The following is a 20,260-nucleotide window of genomic DNA, read 5'->3' as shown; positions in this document are numbered from 1 at the left end:
GGATCCCGCAAAGAAGGGCCGGATGCTCAGAGGTTCTTAAATATTTAGTTGCGATTTATTTAAAGTCAAGTCAGTTGGTGGGCACTATTTATATTATTAAAAACACTTGGAGGCTTGTACTTCTAGCAAAAATATACATTTCAGTTTGAGGGTTGTTACGCTGCCGGGGAGGGGGGGGGAAGAGGAAAAAGCTCCCCAGGTAACGGGCACGCGAGCCCCGGGTGCCACCGGGGGGGCTTTGGGGCCAAATCCCCCGGGCTGGGTGCAGCGTGCGTCTGCGGTGCCTTCCCCAGAGGACTTCAAAGTGCTTTAGAAAGGTAATTCCTAACTCCCCCGCGAGGTAGGGACACGGGATGGGGCCGGGCGGGCTGCGGGCAGGGAAACCGAGGCACGGTGAGGAGCCCGAGGGCAGCGGCAGGGGTTTGGGAGCTGCCAGCCCTGCGGCTCTCCAAAGGGATTATTGCACCAGGGAAAGCCACTACCCTGAAAAGGAGGAACACAAAACCCATTCATCCACTCCCATGCCCCCCGTGGGATTATCGGTGTTTGAATAAGGCTGCTGGGGATGCGAGGTGAAGCCCCGGAGCTGCTCGGGGCTTGGGCAGGGCACGGAGCCTGAAGCTGCCCCCTCCTCGCTCAGGGGAACTTCCCCAGCACAGCGCCCTGCGAGCAGCCGCCCTCTCCCTCGCCTTTGAGGAATACTTTGAGGCATTTAGACCGGGGGTCACAGCTGCAAGGCTCCTTGCAACCAGGGCACTTGTTAAATCCTCATATTTCCCCTCGGAGCAGAGGGCAGGTGACAGCGTGGCTCCCTTCCCCAGCAGGGGAAACTGAGGCACGGCCATTAAGAGGGGCCGAAGGCCACGCAGTCGGGCAGCAGCAACACCAGGCTGGGCTGCAGCCAGCTCCTGCTCTCCCCAGCGCTGCTGTTCCCCAATTTGAAGCCTTCCAGGCTGGTCCCACAGCCTGGACAGAGTGGGATCATCAGATCCGAGCCCTTTGTGGCACCCTCCTGCCCCGTGTTCCCTTCCCCTGTCCCAGTTGATGTCCCCTCGCCGTGCCGGGCTCTGCGGGCTGGCTGTGACTTTCCCGGTGCTGGTGCTGCCGGAGGCTTTGCTCGCTCTGGTGTTCGCAGGGAGCTCAGCGCCTCTGCCCCACGGCCCCAGCTTGGGAAGGGAGCTGCAGGACAAGGCACAAGCCCCACTGCCTCCTCCAACCTTGCACAGCCCCAGACCTGGCCCTGGCCCCATGCAGACAATTTTGGAGCTTCGGTCTGTGTGGAACGGCCTGGGGAAGCAAAGAGACCTTGGCCTCTGCTCCACAGGTGGATTTTTGTGAGTCAAACCCTTCCCTCCCTTCTCCACATCCCTCCCTCCTCACACGGAGCTGCTGAGGGGCAGGTTCCTCCGGAGCGGGGGCACTGGGGGCACAGTGAGGGCGCTGCAGCTGCGGGTGTGTGTGAGGACAGCTGTACCCGTCTTCAAATACTCTGTTTTTGTTTTTTTTTTTTCTTTGGGAAAAGAGAGAAACTTCCTTTTTGTGACACTGCCCTAGACTTCACGGCTCAGGACCACATCTTCGGAGTGCAATACAAAAAAAAAAAAGACAACCGAGACACGCTCTAAGTGCTGCTGCTGGCCCTGCTCGGTGACCTCTGGACAACCAGAGCAGCCCCGCTGCCCCCAGGCTGCCGCAGGAACCCCGCTGCCCACGCCCGGCCGCTGCAGGGCCCCGGGGAGCAGCTGAGGAGCAGGGCTGTAGTAACGGAAACGGTGGCTTAGGGTTTGCCTCTGGATTTGTTAGTGTGGGTTAAAGGAAGCCCCGGCCGGCCAGGTGGCGGCTGCAAAATCTGACGGCGTCCTGCCCTGTGTACCGTACGGTGGGGTCGTGTAGAAAAAGAGTTTCCAGTAGAAGGAACGGAAGACACCACGGGGAAAGGTTTTCTTTGTGTTTGTACAAAGAGTCCCGCCGGGAATCCAATGGCTTCATTCTCATAAATAACAGGTCCTTAGTACATGTCCTTGTAGATCTCCTGAAGGAGAGGGTGCAGGGAGGTCTCGGTCTCCGTCTTCTTGATCTTCTGCACCAGCTGGGCGTGCTCCGTCACCAGCTGCCGCAGATCGGCCATCTTCTGCAGCAGCTTGGGGAAAAGGTACTGAGCGTCGGGGTGGTTGGACTGCAGGTGGAACTCCAGCGCCCGCAGGATGTTGTCCTGGATCTCCTCCACCTGCTTCACGTTCATCAGGCCAGGACGGTCTGCGGGGAAGAAGCACGGCAGCGGGGCGTTACGGGGTGGCCCTCCAAAGCACAGGCTGCTCCTGGAGGTGTGGAGATGGGAAACCCACCCACGGGGACTCCAGCCTGGTCAATGGGACAAGGGGAACAACGTGTGCCCTCGGAGCACGTGTCCCACAGCAGCCTGTGAGAAAGGGATGACGCCAGGTCCCAGCGAGCCTGGCATCGCTGCCACGGAGAATCTCTGATGTCAGAACTATTCAGCTCTTCTCCTGCCCCCCTAGGACACCTCTGGCTGATCTCAGCCAGCAAAACCCTTGCTGAAGCTGAAACCCAGCCCTCCCCAGCCCCCTCAAGGGCTCCTCCTGACTCCCGCAGGGCCAAGAGCACCCGCTCACCTCCACACAGGATAATGGCAGCCACAAACAGAGACAGGTCGCTGTCATCCAGCTCCAGCGCGTTGAACTTCACAGCAAACTCGAATTTGGGCTCCATGATCTCGTTGAAGGGCTTGCGCAGGCTGCGCAGGAACTCGCGGGTCACAAAGCCGTTCCCGTTGGCCACCAGCAGCCCGTCCTTGTTCATGATAGAGGCCAGCATGGCGAAGATGGCCTCGTGCACCCCGTACTTCAGCAAAGTCACTTGGTCGTTCAAGTAGAGGCCGACGAAGCTGGGGATGCTCTTGGCGAACTCGGTGAGCTCCCGCACGGTCTCCACCGTGGTGCACTGGCAGCGGTAGAAGACGTGCACCCCGATCTCCTTGTAGGGGGGAATCCCATTCACCAGCTGCTTCCACACCAGCCCCTTCTCTGCCTGCCACAAGGTGTCCATGTCATGGATCACAAAAGGCTGCTTGAAAGAGAAGCAAGAGGTCAGGAACCCGCCACAGGGACCTGAGCTCCGAGCCCTACCCAGGACACCTGCATCTGCCTGTCCCTTTGCTCTTCTCTCCCACCGGGGCTGAGGGGCCCAGGCAAACAGCACCCACACACACACACACACACACGAGTGTGCAAAGCAGCGAGCGCAGGGCGTGTGGAGCCCACGGAGCTGCAGCTGGGAAGTGGCGCACGTGCAATAGCGACAGCAGGAGCGAGGTGCACGTCCTCGCCCAGAGAAGAGCCCCCCTGCGCCCGCTGCAGCCAGCCCCGTTTGCCCCGGGAGGGAACTTACTGGGGTGCTGCTGGCCTTCCCGGTCAAGATACCTCTCGCCTTCTTTTTGGTCATGTTGAAGTTTTTCAGGTAGGCGTTGTAGATGTGCTTGGAGAAAGCTTTCAGGTCGGCCACCTGTGGGTTCTGGCAGCTGATCTCGCTCGCTGTCAGCCCCGCCACCAGCTTCCTCTTCTCTGCCTCCGGCATGCGGCCGAAGCGGATCGCTGCGAGGAGCAAAACTGTGAGCCCCCCAGCACAGCCCCACAGCTCCCATCCCTGCTCGTCTGGGTTCTCTTGCAAGCCCCGCTTCTTCTTCCCACATAAACACTTTGGCTTGGCCAGGAACGGGATGGTGACGCCTCAGGTTTAAAGATCCCAGCACAGGAAAGCAATCTGTGCACAGCGCCTGCTGGGCCAACCTGGAGGGAAGAGCCCCGTGCCACCAGCCCGCCTGCACGGCAGGAACAAAGAGCCCCTGCTCGTAGGGAAGGAATGGATGGAAGTGACAAAGACCAGAAGCTTTGGGCTTCAAAAAAGATGATTCCTTGGCAAAAAAAGAGCCACGGGATAAAGCGAGCTCCATCTGGCCTCCCCGTGTGAATCCCCGGGAGGGGGCTCCGCTCACGGGGCAGACGGCCCCACGGCACCCCAGGGGACAAGGGTGGCACTCACCGTTATGTGACATGCCCAGCGAGAGGCACTTCTGGAAGCGGCAGTACTGGCACTTGTTCCTGTTCTTCTTCTGAATCTTGCAGCTCCGCTCACACTTCTCGTACTCCAGCTTCATGCGGATTGTCCGGCGGAAGAAACCCTGCGAGCAGGCAGCGCACGGGGGGGACCCGGAGTGGGGGGACAAGGGAACAGCAGCGTTAGCACCCGCATTTTGGGACCGGGCTCACTTCTGATCCCCAGCAGCCTCACAGAGGCTCAGCCCCCTCACCCTCCACGGGGTATTTTCAGCACGAGCAGAGCCTCAAGGCCACGAGGAGAGGTGGGAGAAGGGAGCCGGGTGTGTGATACTGCGGGCAGCCAGCAGGGAGGGATGGAGGAGCGGGCTGCGGGAATGCCTGGCAGGGCCCGGCCGCTAACCCAGCCCCGCTGGCATCTGCTGGGGGGGGGGAGGAATTTCAGAGGCGCAGCCAAGCTGCGGCCAGCGGTCCCAGGGGACGAGCACGCTGCTGCTCTGCAGCACAGCCAGCATCTTGAAAAGCAAAGCCAGAGTCCCCAGGCGGGCAGGAGGCTTTGCCTTACAAAGTAAAGCGCGACGCAGAGATTTGGGTCACACACATCTCAGCTGCCTCCTTCAGGTTGTGCCTGCCCGTAGGCTCTCCGGGCAGGTTGCAAGTGGTTTTTTTAGTCATTTCATCCTCCATCCCTGCTTTGCTGTGGTCCTGCTTGCCCGAAAAGCCAGCTCGCTCCCCGGGCTCTCAGCTCTGCTTGCTGTTGCCGAACGCAGCCCCTGCAGGGGGGACGCACCTTGCAGCCCTCGCAGGCATGCACGCCGTAGTGGAAGCCCGAGGCTTTGTCCCCGCAGACCCTGCACTCCACGTTCAGTGCCCCCGAGGCCGCCTCCTCGCAGCCCATCTGCAGTTGGTCCGACAGGGAGGGAGAGGAGCTCTGTGAAAGGTCTGCAAACACACGAGGGAGGCATCCTGTTGTGTGGTCACCACAAGCACAGCCTCACATCTAACCCCGTGGCTGGGGGGACTTCCAGAGCTTCCCAGGCTGTCACTCGGGCAGTTAACCTCTGAGATCAGGCACTGGCCACAGGCTGATGCCCTGTACAGAGCCAAGCGTTCCCAGCAGCTCAGAGCCTCCCCATCAGCTCTGATTTCTCCCTCTGGCATTCATGTTCAGGCAGCGAAACCCTACCAGCAGATTTGCCAGGCAGCTGGCACGGGGCTGGCACAGGAACAACAACACTTCTCTCCCGGCTCCTACGAGCGGTTTGCACCCAGGATTTCCAGGAGCAGAAGGTTCTCAGGCACCCCGGGAGCCCTCCCCTCTCCCCCATGCACCCTCCAGGGCACAACTTTCCCCTCCTGGCCTTGCTGCCACCTCCCATCCTGCTGCCAGCGGCTGTGCGGTGACCGCAGAGAAAGAAATACTTCTCCGTAACTTGGCTCTCTGTGAATTATTTCACAAATGGAGGGAATTAAACCAAACCAAGCCCCGTTCCCATGCAGACCCGGTGCCCTCTGCCTTGAGCACGCTGTCTGGAGGACGTGGCTGCAGCCTGGATCCCCCCCGGGGCTCCACTCACCTGTGTAGCTGCTCGAAGGCAGCGAGCTGTCTGGTCCTGCACTTGGGTCTGAGGCTCCGCTGGCCACCATCACTGCCTCTTCCTCTTCCTCCTCCTCTTCCCTGACCTCAGGTACTTCCTCCTGTGGTTGTTCCATAATCGATCACCCCTCAGTGCCAAGGCTGCAATCCCTGTCATAGCTCTGGCATCATCCGTGTCTAGCCGAGATGGACCCTACCAGGCTGTTGCGCTAGCCTGCGGACAGGGGGAGAGGCACGGCGTCAGGCGCAGGAGCCCTGCTCTGCTCCGTCTTATCCAGGCAGATAAGCAGCCCCCAGGGCTTTTCTCTGCTGCTCTGCAGGGCTCAGGGAAGCAAAACCTTGCTGGGATCGTGTTCGAAGCCCAGCAGATCCTGGGACACACACCAGGGACCTGGGGCCGCTGCTCCCTGCCCTGCAGGTCCCGCAGTGGAGACGCTGCCCCGGGCAACATCCCCCAAAGCCACCCATGCCCTGGGCTGTCATGATGGCAGCCAAGACCGAGGTTTGGCAGAGCCAACGCTAGCAGAAAGATCAGGATCCTTCATCTTCAACCTTCAGACTCCATCCCCAGCCACACAATGCGGGGCTCAGCCTGATGACGGGGCGAGGACGGCGGCTGCTGGGGGCAGGAAAAAAAAAAGCCCCAGACCCACGCCAGCCGCCCGTGAGACTGATGGCTTCCTGCCGGCCCCTGCCCTCCCGTTCCTTCCCGTCGCAGCGCTGGTGTTTGTTTTCACTCATCGTGTTGTAACCAGCCCCGGCTCCTCTGCCAAGAGCCTGAACACGCCGCTGCCCCGCCGCATGCTGCCGAGCGCCGCAGCGCGACCGTGCCGGCTGCACGGCCCGGCCCCGTCCCAACCCGGGGCTTCCTGTGGGAGGGGGGCCACGGGCCCCTTTCCCCCACGCTTCCTCTCCTTGTTTGTGCTCGTCCAGCGCCAAGCGATGTGCCGTGGCCGAGGCCGGGCTGTTGCCAGCACCCCGAGCCCAGCCGGCTCTCGCCCCGTGCCGCAGCGCCTCTGCCTCCAGCCCTGAGCACCTCCAGCCAGGGTGGTGCAGAGCCGCAGCCATTTCCTTCAAGGAGTTATTGTAAAGCTCAGGATCCATTGCTCTATTTCCACAGAGCCTCGATTAACAGACACGAGTTCAGCTTTTGGAGCATCCTCGTGCTTGCTCCCCGTGTAAGCCGCATGCAGGGTTCTTCCACGAGGGCACCCCGCGTGTCTGTGCCCCACACCCGGTGGCACAGGGCTCACTGCAGGAGGACAGCAGCGACCCACAGCTCCCCGAGCTCGGTTCCTCTCCCACTGCAGCCCCTCGTGCCCAGAGCTCTGCAGCCGGGCTGCATCCAGCTCCTCAGCCCACTCGGGGAAGCCGTCAGCACCCGGCAAGGTCGGAGCTCCCCAGGCCAGCAGCTTGCTGCCAAGGGGAGGATGAACCCCCAAAGGGGAGGCTGGACATCGACACGACAGCACGGGGACCCCAAGGAGCTGCTGCTGGATCACAGCCCGGGGACACCTCGCTGTGAATTTGGAGCCACAGCTCCTCTGTTTTGAGGAACTGGGACGGGCAGGGGGCTCAGCACTCCCCGCCCGCACCTCCCGGGCAGCACTGAGGCCCCATTCACGGCTCTGTTACCCTTGGCCGCCGCTCACACGCGGGGCAGGGCATCCAGGCAGGAAAACCTCATCATCAGGGGTGGAGGGTAACGAGCTGGACCTCGTTAAAGGCTATATATAAACGAACGCACAGACATCAGGGAAAATGTTTTTGCCCGGAACAGCAGCGAGCAGGGGAAGGCTGTGGCAGGAGGAGCTGGCCTCCCGTGGAAAGCGCAGCCAGCGCCTTCCTGGGCTTGTCGTTAGGTCTCCGTGGCTCTGGCATCCATCAGGAGAGTCAAGCACTTAAACCCTTTGAGGATGAAGTCTCTGCTTCGTCTCATCGGCCCCCAGGGGCTCAGTTTTCCAGCTGTGTCCCTGGCACGCCAGGTCCAGGCAGGGCCTCGTGCCCTGGCAGCGAGCTTGAACCCCAAAAACCACCAAAGCAACCCCAAAGGATGGTGCCCTGTGTGGGCGAGGATGTTAGGGGAAGGGCAAGGATTCAGGTCCCAGCCTTTGAGAGCAGCTGGAGAGCCAGAGGGAGAAAAGCTCTCGGCAGAAAGCTCTGAATTTATTGTTTTAATATCTTCTGGCAGGCCGAGAGCGGAGGGGCCTGGGCGGAGGGGAGCTGCGGGAGCTGTTTGCACACCTGCCTTTCCCGGAGCCGTTCCCCTGTTTTCCAAACAACGGAGATAGAGGCAGAGGAGGGGGGAGAGGGATTAATTCCACCCGGCCGGCGGCACCCCCTGCCTCCAGCAGCTGAAAGGCAGGCAGGGGCCAGGCCTCCGCGTGGCTGCAGGGGATGTGCGGACCCCAGACCCCTGCGGGACGGGGCAGTGGCCAAACCTGGCTCCACGCGGAGACCGCCGAGCCTTTGGTTGCCTTCAGCTGGATCCTTGAGTTTGGTATAAAGAACAAACCAGCGCTGGCTTGATCAAAATCAGCAAAAAAAGCTTGTTTGATTCCTTTTAGTGCTGGATGCTTGTGGCACACACAGTGAATGACTGTGCCAGCCTCGGGGATGCTTTATTCAGCCCCAGACACCGGGGAGATTCCCCCCCACCAGCCCCAACAACGGCGTTTCCTTCCCTGGGCTGAAGCTGCCTCCCTCTCCATCAGAGCAGAGGAGCAGGAGCGGGGCAGAGATCCCTGCCCGGCACAGCCACCCCCTTTTTCCACCCCGCAGCTGTCACGGAGCAGCGATGGAAAGCCAGGATGGAAAGGAGGACAGGCACTGAGAATTCCTTCCTAAGCGTCTCCAGAAAATCAGGCAAAGCTGTTTCCTTTCCTCTTCCCACAGGATGGGAACGAGCAAGAGGGTGAGCATCTCGTGACTTGCTCTGCCCCGTTCAAAGCTTTGGCAGCCGGGGACGTTGGGCTGGTTGCTGTGCACGAAGGCTCCTCACTCGGACAGATGCTGCTGGGTGTCCCCCTTGCAGCTCCCACGCCACAAACAGCGCTGGCACCAAGTTTTTCTTTACCAGAAGCAGGAGCTGAGCCCTCTGCCAGGCGGAATGACACGGCAGGAAGACGGGGAAGAAGCGTGGCGCACAGACAAGGGGGAAACAGCTTTAAAAAATAAAACCTGGCACGCCAGGGCTTGCAGAGTTAAGAGGAGACAAATCTCCAGCCTTGAGCGCAGCACGGACCCGGAGCCTGAAGGCAGCGCTTCTCCAGAGCTGAGCAGGACCCACGTCTTCCTCAGTGCTGGGTGCTTGCATGCTTTTGGCCAGGCAGCTCCTGGCAGCGAGCTGGCATTTAAGCCTCAGAGCTATGTTCAGAGACAGCAGAAGCTGCCACACGAGCCAAGAATCACCCATTGCCCCCTGGCTGGTGCACGGGAGGGCTGGCAGGGCGATGTGACCACCCTCACAAGGCTGCCCGTGGAGCAAATCAGCACAAGGAGGGGACGTGCGTGGCGACACGGACACCAGGGTGCTGGCAGCCACCGAGGGAGCGAGGAAGTGCTCATAATTAGAAGGACGTCATCTTTAAAGCAGGTGTAGTTTCAAAGAAGTCATTTCGACACGCTGGCTGGGGTGGAGAGGACTCCTGCCCCGTTCCCCTCCAGGGGAAGGCACATTTGTTCCTAATATTTCCATACCGACGGGGATGGAGGCAGCTCCCCGACATGTCCCTGTTGCAGTGTCGCCAGACGAGACTCCTCCCTGGAAGATGGAAGTTTCCAGGCAAAGCAAGGCGCCAAAAAACATCCCAGCCTCCCAAGGGACAGGTCACAAGGTTGATCCACTCAAAGTTGCTCACGTTTCCCTACGGGAGGTCACCAGGAACCGTGAAAGGAGACCAATTTACCATGGGAGCACTTCTGGCTTGTGTTTTTGATCATCTGGATGAAAACATTAGACAAATTCACGGTCAACAGAAGCGAACCCCTTCGGAAGGATTCTGTTGGCTGTGAATTTGGCACCTGACAGCAGGATTTTGTGTGACACGGCGCACACATCAAATGTACCAAAAAATGGAGCTGATTCCAACAAAAATGTGGTGGTTGCTCATTGGCCATTATTTGCAGACATCCCTTGGGTTGTGTCACCGCATCGGGTATCTGCTGATCGAGGACCAGTTTCTGTTCCTCCTCCTGCACGTCAGCTCCTCCTAATAAAAGCCGTATAAGAGCTCAGCAGATGCTGCAACACAGGAAAGGTAACCAAGTGCAACAAGTCCACAGAGACAAACACTGAAAACGTGTTTTGTTTTTGTTCCTGAAAGCCCAAACACACCTCCTCATTAGCTAACGAGGTCTCGGCAGCGCTCACTCTCCCAGCATTTCCTCAGAAGCCTTGGCCAAGAGGCAGCTCCGTGCAGAAGCGAACTACTGGAGCTGGCGAGGAGGAACGCTCCCCCCGCACCAAGGCACCCAGCCCTGGCCAGCGCTGATATTCGGGGCCTGAGAGAAATTAAAGCATCTGCTCCAACCCTGCAGATGCCCAGCTCCTTGTCCTCCCTGCAGGCTGTCTGCTTTTCACCAACGCCAGCCCAGCCGAGGCGGCAGCAGGGTGCTGCCCGGGCTGCTATTAGCCGTGCTGTTAATTACTCAGGAACACGCGACGGAGCAGCGCAGGAGATTCCCTCGCTTGCCTCGAGCAGCCAGGCCTGCCAACATGAATCACACATCGCCTGCGTGTTTGAACTCATCCACTTCCTGGCCACTGAGAGAAAAAAAAAAAGTCAAAGAGTTATGAAACTCGCTGGATCCTTCTCTTTTTGCGCCGCAATCGTCCCGAAAAACTAGATCATGTTTTGATCTGAAGGGAACTTCCCGCTTTCTCACCGGTGCTGGGCTTCCTTGGTAGAGGTTTAACGCTCCTGCGGGGCTCACCTCTCCACACCTGGCTCTCCTCAGCCTTGGATGAGCTGGGATCCACAAATCTTTCACAAAAGGGGCAAGAGGAGGGTGGGCAGCAAAGAGCCGAGCAGTCTGAGGCTCTTACCTGAAGTTCTGCTCCATGACCTCCAGCAGCTCCTGCCGCCCCCCGTCCCTCTATTTCCTCCATCACCCAAAATAATGCTAACTGGGTCCTGCAGCGCTTCCTTCCTGCTCCTTTCCTCGCTGCATTAGCTCACAGAGACGGCATGTTTTGGACATCGGTGCCAAGCGTCATTGTTTATTCCCGTGTGAGGGATTTGGACACCTGTTCCCAGTCACGCTCGCAAGGCTCAGCACCACCCCGCGCTGCTCGTGACCCTCTTCTCCCTCTGCACATTCCCATATGAAGCATTTCCAGGAGTGTTTCCAGCAAACAAACTGGCAAGGCTGGGGCTGGCATCTGCCAAGCGATGTCTGCGTTTTGCTGTCAGCTCAGGACAGCCTGGAGCAGGCAGGGGCAGGGGGGGCGCGTGTCCGGCTGGCTGGGACGGGGACAGCAGCCAGGAAACAAGCAGGTACCCGAAAGGTGACACCGCCGGGGCTGCTCAGCACTGGAAACTGCGCAGACGTGGTGCCATTTGAGACGTTCGTTAAGTCCAGTAATGAGAGAGGATCGTCCCCACTCCTGCCAGGGCACAGCGGAGGTGGCCCGAGATGTCCTGTGATGCTGGGCGATGCGCTGCCCTCCTGCCTGGGGCTGTCCCCCCGTGAGGACGATGCTTTGGGGACAGCTTTGAGCTTGGCACGTGGCCTTCAAGTGCTGCTGGGGGAGACACGAGGCAGCTCAGAGGGTTTGGTGCCAGCAAGAGACCCCGACCCCATGGCCCTGTCCCTCAACATCACCCATGGAGCAGATGCAGGCTTCTACATCCCTGCTTCCTCCCTGGAAGTGCAGAGAAGCCACCTGGGAAGCATTCCCCTTCGCCATCCCAAAAGGAGAGAAGTTTGGCAGCTTGAAACCCGTTAACCTGTTGGAAGCTGGGGCTCTCTGAACCCCCGAGCCCCCCGCGTGTCGCTGCAGGGCGCTGGGTTTGCTTACAGAGCCCTCGTCCCCCCGAAGCGGAGCAGGCCACATGGGAGGATCTGGTTTCAGGAACATCAGTAATTATAGAACAGGGCTGACAGGGAGGGAACAGCAACACGGCTTCCCAAGGCAAACAGCGGGCACGGGCTCAGAGCAATGTTTAAAGGGAAAACCAGGAAAGCAGCAAGCGCAGCGCGGTGCCGCTGCTGGCCCTGGAGTGGGAGCGCCCGACTTGTGGCAGCACCTCGCACCCAAGCCTGGTGTGGTGCTTCCCAAAGCCCCAATGTCACCAGGTCACCGGCGAGCGTCACCCCTGGGGCAATCAGATCCCTGGAAAAGAGACGGGGGAACAGCAAAAACGCGGCAACAGGTCAGGGCGTCCACTGCCCTGAATCACAGGCACGCGCAGGCAGCCCGTCGGCGGGAGCCAAATACCCAAGAGGCCAGCAAGCCCCAGTGCCAGGTGGCCAGAGCTCCCAAATCCAGGAATCACCCTCAAAAATGTTACCAAACCTCAAAAACGTTACCAAACCTTCTCCTCTTTGCAGCCACTGAGATCCCCTGGGCTAAATCTACTGGGCTGTAAGTTTGTTCTGCTTACACTCGGGCTCCCAGAAACGCGCTACGTGTTTTGTAGACCTTAGCAAAAACATCCCAGGCACCAGGCATTCAGCTCTGATCCCAGGACGCAGCTGACAGTGAGCGATTATGCCCAGGCACGAGTTCAGATGATTCAGCAGGGTCTGGGAACACGCGCTGGAACAGAACAAATCTTCGCTTCACCTCTCCTTCGAACGCGGAGCAGGAAAAGACTAAATCCGAGCTTGCTTCTGTCTCCTCACGGACAACTCCAGAGAGCATTAAAATAACTTTGTGTAACAAACTAGTTCAACACCCTCTCAGGAATTTGGAGGAGAACTGTGTTTCCTTACTATTTTTGGCCACGTTCACACAGCGAGAGCCGGCCGGAGCAACGGAGGTTTCCCGGAGTTTTCAGGGACTGAACGCGGTCCGGGCAGGACAGCCCCACCAAGGAGAGGAGCTCGGCGTGCTCCTGTCCCTCTGGATTCCTGCCTCAGCCCCTAGAAAACAAAACGCTGGAGCAGGGCATCAGCACCTCTCCTACCACCCTCACGTCCTGGGCACCATCGCAGGTCCGCAGGAGGAGAAGTGTTTCCACAGTCCACCAGCTCTGGTAGCATCCATATAATTAACGTAGAGGTAGAAAGCAGATTTGGGTACCTTCAGAAACATCTCAGATTTGCATTAAGATGATATTTGGACTTAAAGAAAGTTATTAAAAAAGCAGACAGGATAGAGAGTTGAGCTTAGGTTTCCATCACTGAGGTGACCGCAGCAAACCTGGGTTATTTTGAAGCCCTCTCACCCGTCCCTTCTTCAGCACGACAAAACCTTTCCTAACCAGACTTTCATTAGCAGCTACACGTTTCACAGCAAAATTTGTCTTAACAGATTATCCAAAAAAATAAAAACAAAAATCTCTATCAGCTCAGGCAGGAGCTCACCTACCCTTTTGCAGCACCAGCACCATTCCCTGTCCCATGCCACATCTCTGCTCGGGGTTTGAACTCGCACGCTCCGTGTTTTGTATGCACGGTTCCAGTTCCCAGACCGGGGCAAACCAAAAAACACTTCAGGAGGGCACAGCTTCTGGTTAGCACCAGCATTATCTGCCCGATGCTACCCGCAAGCCTCAAAGGCGTGCTCTGGCATGACCCAGCACCACGAGAAACGTTAACATTTCTGGCTCGGGCTTTCACCCTGACACCTCTTCTCAGCCAGGATTTCCTAAAAACCCCGGCCTCAAAGCCCACGCTTCAAGGCAGGACCTTTTTAGGGGATCCACAGCGCCCCAACACACACCTGACCCAAAGGGCCCCACGTTCACAAGCTCTCAGCTAAGTCTTGGAGGACCCAGACGTTTTTCAGACGCTGTGATTGCAGCGCTGAACCTTAGAGCATTTCAAGAAGTCATCCCGAAACTAAGACCCGTCTCGAGTCAGTTCTGTTCTGAAGCCTTGCAGTCACGCATGGCTCAGCGAACATCCAAAAATCGTTCATTTTAGGGAAGCTGTTTCACAATCTCCTTGACCAAAAGGTTCACACTGCCATCGATGGCTACACTCGAAACCCTGCTTTGAGAAAGAAATTTCCGAGGCACTCTGCCAACGCGAGTGTATTTCGGAGTGTAAGATTTTAAAAAAAAGGGAAAATAGCTCTTCTACAGAATAATCCCATTCATGCTCACTACGGAAATCACTTCTGCTTGTCTAGACTTTCCCACAGTCGCAGAAATCATCGCACCAGAGACACGTAGTACGTCTCTGAGGAGTGACACCTCTAGAAAAGCAGAGACAGCTCCACAACGCCCTGTATAAAAGCAGCTCCACAGCCTGACAGACCGGGGCTATCAGCACGGGAGGCAGCAGAAACCACAAATAAACCAACAGCTCCAAAACTCCATGGGCAGGGCAGCCAGGCTGGGATCTGGCAGCAAAGAAGCCCTCAGCCATAAGCACCGGGACATCATCGTGCTCAATTCAAAAGCGTTTGCGGGTCCCCCCCCGAGGGGTCTGTGAGCCTCCTCTCACGCCAGCCCCTCCATCCCCAAGACCATTTGCAGATTTCCAGTTCGTAATTCAAGAGCCGCAGATAAATCATTCCCCCCAAAGACACGATGTTCTGTACGGAAATGCGGATTTGTCAGCAGGCAAGGCTCTAGAGAGAAAGAGCCCATTAAGATCAGCAAGCAGCTCTGCACAACAATGCCTCCCCACCCGCTCAGCATCGTGTGGCTTGTTACAAAACCCTCCCCACGCACTGGGGTTCCTCAGAAGTCCCTGTCCCGACCGCCAGAACACAAACTCGAGGAGATGCTTATATAAAAGACCACGTCTCCGTCCAGCTAAATACCTTCGACGTGTCTCGTGGAGAAAATAAACCCACCCCACGGCGGGGATTTAGGAGCCAGGCGAGGTGTTTGGGCACGGGGTGAGCACCCCAAGGAACGTCAGCATCCCCACGGGCAGGAGCTGAGCCCCCGGGGCCACGTCCTCCAAAACTATTTCAGCTCCGCAGCACGCCGCGGCGTTTTGGCTGGCAGGGCTGTTCCGGAGGGAGCGATGTTATCGGCGTCGGTGTCAGATCGCGTGTCCTGATAAGTAGGTGAACATTTACCTAAGCACAGCCTCTCGTCTCACATGACCTCCCCGCTCTCGAAGCAGCAATTTGGGTTGTAAACGCAGCCAACTAATCACATTTGAAGTTGTTATACTGTGACGGCAGCAGCCGGCTAAGAGGAACGGGATCAGACCACAATGCTTAGAGCAGAGCCCTAAACAAAACCCTCAAAGATCCCGTTCAGAAACCGAGCGAGAACAAGTCTCAGAATTCAGATTTTCAAAGAACCTTCAGAAAGTTCAAGCTCACGGCCAAAACTGAAACTTGCTGAAAGCGGGTCACTCTCCGCGGGCTCTTCCTTACCCCGAAATTTTTTTAAAACACAAACAGAGCGAGCATTTAGGAGGAGCAGGCACGCGAAAGGAAGGGTTACCTCTCCGCAGCAGCTGTCCCTGTCCGCCCGCCGGTGCAAGCCCCTGTTCCGTTACCATGTCAGCACGGAGAGCCGAGCAGCGAGGCAATCTGCAAGAGAACACAACACCGAGTTCCCCGGCTGCGCTGAAGGCCAGATATTTATGCCGCCGGGAGAACTGGGACAGATCCAGCGACGGCTCTGAAATTTAAACACCCCCCCCCCTCCGCCGCGCGCTGCAACCATCTGCTGGGGCGAGTCCCCGGCGCTGCGGGGAGGCAGCGGGAGCAAAGCCCCCAAAATCCCTACAGGGACCCCCGGGAGCTCCCCTGGGGTTTTAGGAGCCAGGAGACCCGCACGGGGACGCTGCCTCAGCCTCGTGGCTGCCACCTGGGCAGATTTCCCCAGCTTTTCCCCACCACGCACAAAGTCGATGCTAACGCACGGCTCCAGTTGGAAAAGGCTGGCGTGGCCACGAGGCGGTTTGTTTACTCGACTCGCTTAATCCCTCTTTAGGAGGCTGCCTGCAAGTTCCTGCAGTTTTACTGAACCTCTCCCTCTCTCGGGCTGTAGAAACCGAAGGATTTGACGGAGTTCGGCCCTCTTGGTTTTGCTGATAAGGCTGCAAATTCCACCCGAATTTCAGGAGAGCGGCAAAGAGACCACGGCTGGAAAAAAACCCACGGCTTACGAGGCTGAACTGGAGGACTTACTGAAAATATGCTCTATTTTTAGACACAGTTATGCAGACTAACTGGACTAACGTATTAAACAAAGATGTTGTGAACATGATGCTACTTGAACCCACGTACCCTCCCTGCTCCTCCCACCCCGTTCCCTATCGCTGCCTCCTTTGGGGCAAGGAGACCCACGGGGCGAGGTGGCGATTCCTCTGCAGGCACCAAATCCCACCTCGTGCCGCTCACCCCAGGTGCAGCGAGCACCCAGAGCTTCATCTGCCCAGCACGGCAGGAAGAAAGGAAGCAAATCCTCTGCCCCCCAAAGCCCTGTGATCCCAGAGAGGCTCCTCGGGTGGGTACAAAGAGAGTTTCCTACGTGGCCGAGCAGCCCCAGGCGCCTCCAGGGGACGGCACGAGTGTCCCCGCCAAAAACAAGCCCTGTCCCGTGGAGCGAAGCATCAATTACATCAGGATCTCCCTTCCTCACAGCTACAAATACAGAAAATATGAATGAATATGGAAAATATAAATGACTATAAACACAGAACATACAAACTAACAGCCTCCCGTGAAGGAAGCAACTGTCCCCGTGCTGCAGGGAAGGGGCTGAGCTGCACACAGGAGCAGAGATCCAGCCTCCAGCTGCTCAGGGCCATAAAACCACACGCCCCGACCCCAATCCACGGCTGTGCAGGTCCCCTCCCGAAACAGAAGGGGTTTTTCCCCAAACACCCAAGCCGAGGCTTTTTGTTCCCCTTCCTGCTGAGGAGAGGCCATAAAATCATCCCGTCCCCACTGGTGCGGCAGCAGCAGGCTTCCTTCACCTCCACCAGCAATAAAAAAATAAAAACCCGGCCCTGACTCGGTGGCAAAGTTGAGGGTGTCAACGAGCGCGTGAATCACGCAGCGGGACGGCAGGGATCACACCCCGAGCTCGCTCCCACTGCTGAGAACCGAGTAAATCCCGGGCTCACCTTGTCCTGCTCGCAGGTAGCTGCTGGGGCGTGCCCGTGGGAGGATGGGGAAAGGGATTCCCCACTGAAAGCAGTGAGGGAAGGCACAAAAAAAGAGACCAGGAGGAGGGAGGAGAGGATCACAGCCCAGAAGTGGGATGCGGGCGGACTTATGGGGGTGACCGGAGCCGTGCTGCCCCGACCCCGCGTGTCTGACGCCTGCAAAGCCCCCAGCCCTGCGTGGGGGGCTCCAGAAAAGCCCCAAATCCTGCCCGGGGAGCTCCACAGCCCCAATTTCTGCACAGGGGGCTCCCAGCAAAGCCCCTGGCCCTGCATGGGGGGCTCCTACGCCCAAATCCCTGCCCGGGGGGCTCCCAGTGAAGCCCCAAACCCTGCCTGGGGGGCTCCCCAGCACCCAGGGCTCCACGCTCCGACTCCTTCACGCATCTGAGCCTCTCTGCTCCTAAACAAACTTAAAGACTTAAACCTGGGCTGAGGTGGAGTCGGTGCTGAGGAGCTTCTGAAAGCGTGGCGAGGCGAGAAACCCTCCTGAGCACACGGAAAGGGGAGGGAGAAGCAGCTCGGAGCAAGCCCCGGGATCCTGGTCCGCAATAACAGCTCCAAGGGGGCCAGCGAGGAAGGAAAAAATGCAACAGGTTGGAAAGGCAAAACAAAGCAGGGAAGCGGGAGGCAAAATTCAATCAGGGCTTGTTTTGAGGTCCTGCCGCCTCCTTCTGCACACTGCTTTACCTTTCACCTAGGACTTTTTTTTTTTTATGAGTGTTTTTTAGGTTAATTAGGAGCTGGAGGCAGCCCAGCCAGCACCACCCTGTCACAGACACGGCGCGGAGCTGGGACCCTCGGACACCGCATCCCCCGGGGACCAGCTGCCCCTGCGCTTCCTCTGCCATTTATTTTTGTATTTTTTTCAGCAAAAATCCTTTATTTAGGATCTCAGCCACGGGAAGGGGAGCAGAGCATGGGGTCGCATCGCTGGTTCCCCACCCGATAGCCAAGCCACGCTGCTGGCCCCAAACTGGGCACCCCCCAGCCCCCCCCAGCAGCCCCCCGGCTCTGTCCCCCTCCGTGACCACCAAGGTGCCACCCGCGAGCCCCCTGGGACCCCTAAAGGGGGGGGGACACCTGGCACAGAGCTCCCGGCCCCCAGCTTCTCCTCCTCAACACCTGCCCTTGGGGACAGGCCCGCCCCCAGCCTCATCCTCACCCCCCAACCCTGCCATCACCATGACCCCACTGTGTCCCCTGCCATCACCACGACCCCCCCCCGTGTCCCCTGTCCTGACCACGTCCCCTCCTCGCTCTTCCCCAATTCCCCTCAGACAAGCACCCCCCACACCCCAATGTCCCCCAGCTGCCCCCAAACCTTACCCCCCCCCCAGGACCCCCAGGGCCCTGTCACCCTCACAGCGCCCCCCCCACACCCCCCCATCCCCAATATCACCCCCCACCCACCCCACATCCTCTTGTTCCCCCCACCCCTCTATCAGCCCCCACACCCCTCTTCCCCCCTATATCCCCCACACACCCCTTATGCCCCCCAAACCCCCCCAAGGCCCCCCCCAAACCCTCACATCCCCCCCAACCCCCCCTCATCCCCCAACCCCCCCCACCCCCTACATCCCCCCTGCGCCCCCCACACCCCCCTTGTCCCCTATACCCCCTATACCCCTTACACCCCCTAAATCCCCCTCACACCCCCAAACCCCCCAGGCCCCCCCAAACCCCTCACGTCCCCCCCACACCCCCCTCACCCCCTCTTCCCCCAAACCCCCCCATTTCCCCCATTTCCCCCAACTCCCCCCACACCCTCACACACCCCCCAAACCCCCACGTCCCCCTACACCCCCAACTTCCCCCAATTTCCCCCAATTTCCCCCCCCACACCTCACGCCCCCCCCCCGGCTCTCACCTCCCGCCGCCGGCCCCAGCTCCGCCGCCGGCGCCCCCCCCTCGTCCCCCCCCCGCCCCCGCACGTCACCGCGCCCGCCCTGACGCCACCGCCCGGCCCAGCGCCCCGCAGCCAATCAGCGCCGCCGGCTACTCGGGGCCTCGTTGCCATGGCAACAGCCCCAAGCCCGCCCCGCCTCGCCTTGCGCGCCCCCTGGCGGGAAAAGAGTTCGGGCAGCGCGCGCGCGGGGGCTGATGGGAGTTGTAGTCCCGGGGGAAGGGAAGGAGGCGGGGGAGGCGCAAAATGGCGGCGGGGGGGTGGGGTGGAGGGGGGGGGGGGAGGGATGTGGGGCTCCTCCTGCCCTCACCAGCACGCCCTGTGTGGTGCTTGCTGCTCCTCCTGGGGTCACAGCGGCTTCATGCTTTGTGCAGGGGGGGCTGTGTGCCCGCACAATGTAGCTGAGGGCTTGGATGAGGCTTTGCACCCTGACACCCAAGGGATGAGCTGGGATGAGCGGTGTGGTTGTGCAGTGCCTCCTCGGTGCCCGGTGTGGGTGCTGGGGAGGCAGCACGGTGCTCACAGTGTCCCTCGTTAATGCAGTAATTAAAGATCCCTGCAAATGTGCAACTCCTGGACAAGGGTGGTGGGCAGGGGGGTGTTGGTGGAGCTGCTGACCTCGTAAAAGAGCCATAAAATCCTAGAAATGTTAAGGGGGGAAAAACCCCTCAACACCAGCTGGTCCGAGCATCCCCCTGCTGCCAATGTCACCCGCTGAACCTTCATCTGCGGGGTGGCTTGGCCACTGCAAACACCCCCCCTGTGGTGGTGTTACCCCTGGACAGCTGTGGGTTTCCCACAGGAGACCCCCACACACCCCGACTGGTGTGGGGATGGTCTCAGGGACAGGCAGGGGGAAGCAGCAGAGAGCCACCGTGCCCCCACACCCCTGCGAGCTCTCCTTTTGACCCTTCTGCTGTTTTTTTTTCCTTAGTCCGAGGCACCGGAGCATGCACCGCCAACGTGTGCCTGCTGCTGACACAGGCAAGCTCTGGGTCGGCTGCTTTGGGAGGGTGAGACAGACCCGGGCACATCCAGACCTGGCGGCCGAGCAGAGGCAGGTGCTGACACTGCTCCCTCCACGCCTGTCCTTGCGGCAGTGAACATATTCTGCTGCATGGGAACGCGGCTGCTAAGAGCAAAAGCCGTGTTCTGCTGAGTTGCTTTAAGGAGAGGCGGGAGAATGGGGAAGCAATGGCACTTTTCACCACCAGGGCACGACCCAGCGTCTCCTGGGGGTTGTGCACAGGACACAGAGCCCTGCGACAAGGCACGGAGCTGCAGAGATGGGTGGAGGTGGCCCTTTTCCTCCTGGCCTAGGTGTGGTACCTGTCCTGACGCCCGATCAGGGAGGAGATTGAGCTAATGGAGCTGTCAGAGGTGGAGGAGCTCTCCCATCGGGGCATTTCCACCCAGCCCATTTCCTTCCCA

General features: G+C 59.2%; 1 protein-coding gene across 5 annotated transcripts; it reads right to left on the bottom strand.

Moving 5' to 3' along the window:
- Positions 1-33: 33 nt before the first annotated feature.
- PPARD (peroxisome proliferator activated receptor delta) lies at positions 34-18,864 on the bottom strand. Of its 5 annotated transcripts, none has more exons than XM_068659712.1 (9): positions 18,794-18,863; positions 15,252-15,340; positions 14,612-14,852; positions 5,651-5,884; positions 4,864-5,015; positions 4,060-4,198; positions 3,409-3,611; positions 2,634-3,087; positions 34-2,256 (listed from the first exon to the last, which is right to left on the bottom strand). In XM_068659712.1, exons 4-9 carry the CDS (start codon positions 5,784-5,786, stop codon positions 2,009-2,011), a joined length of 1,332 nt encoding a protein of 443 aa, XP_068515813.1. In that variant the 5' UTR covers positions 5,787-5,884; positions 14,612-14,852; positions 15,252-15,340; positions 18,794-18,863; the 3' UTR covers positions 34-2,008. The 5 variants fall into 5 exon arrangements, with proteins under 5 accessions (XP_068515813.1, XP_068515814.1, XP_068515811.1 ...); XM_068659713.1 differs by lacking the exon at positions 18,794-18,863 and adding an exon at positions 17,351-17,878; XM_068659710.1 differs by lacking the exon at positions 14,612-14,852 and having other exon boundaries at positions 18,794-18,864.
- Between the last annotated feature and the right edge of the window lie 1,396 nt (positions 18,865-20,260).

The sequence above is a fragment of the Anas acuta genome, chromosome 24 (genome assembly GCF_963932015.1).
Source record: "Anas acuta chromosome 24, bAnaAcu1.1, whole genome shotgun sequence".
NCBI lineage: Eukaryota > Metazoa > Chordata > Aves > Anseriformes > Anatidae > Anas > Anas acuta.
The sequence above is the reverse complement of the archived record's forward strand: the minus strand, read 5'-3'. Positions and strand labels throughout refer to the sequence as shown.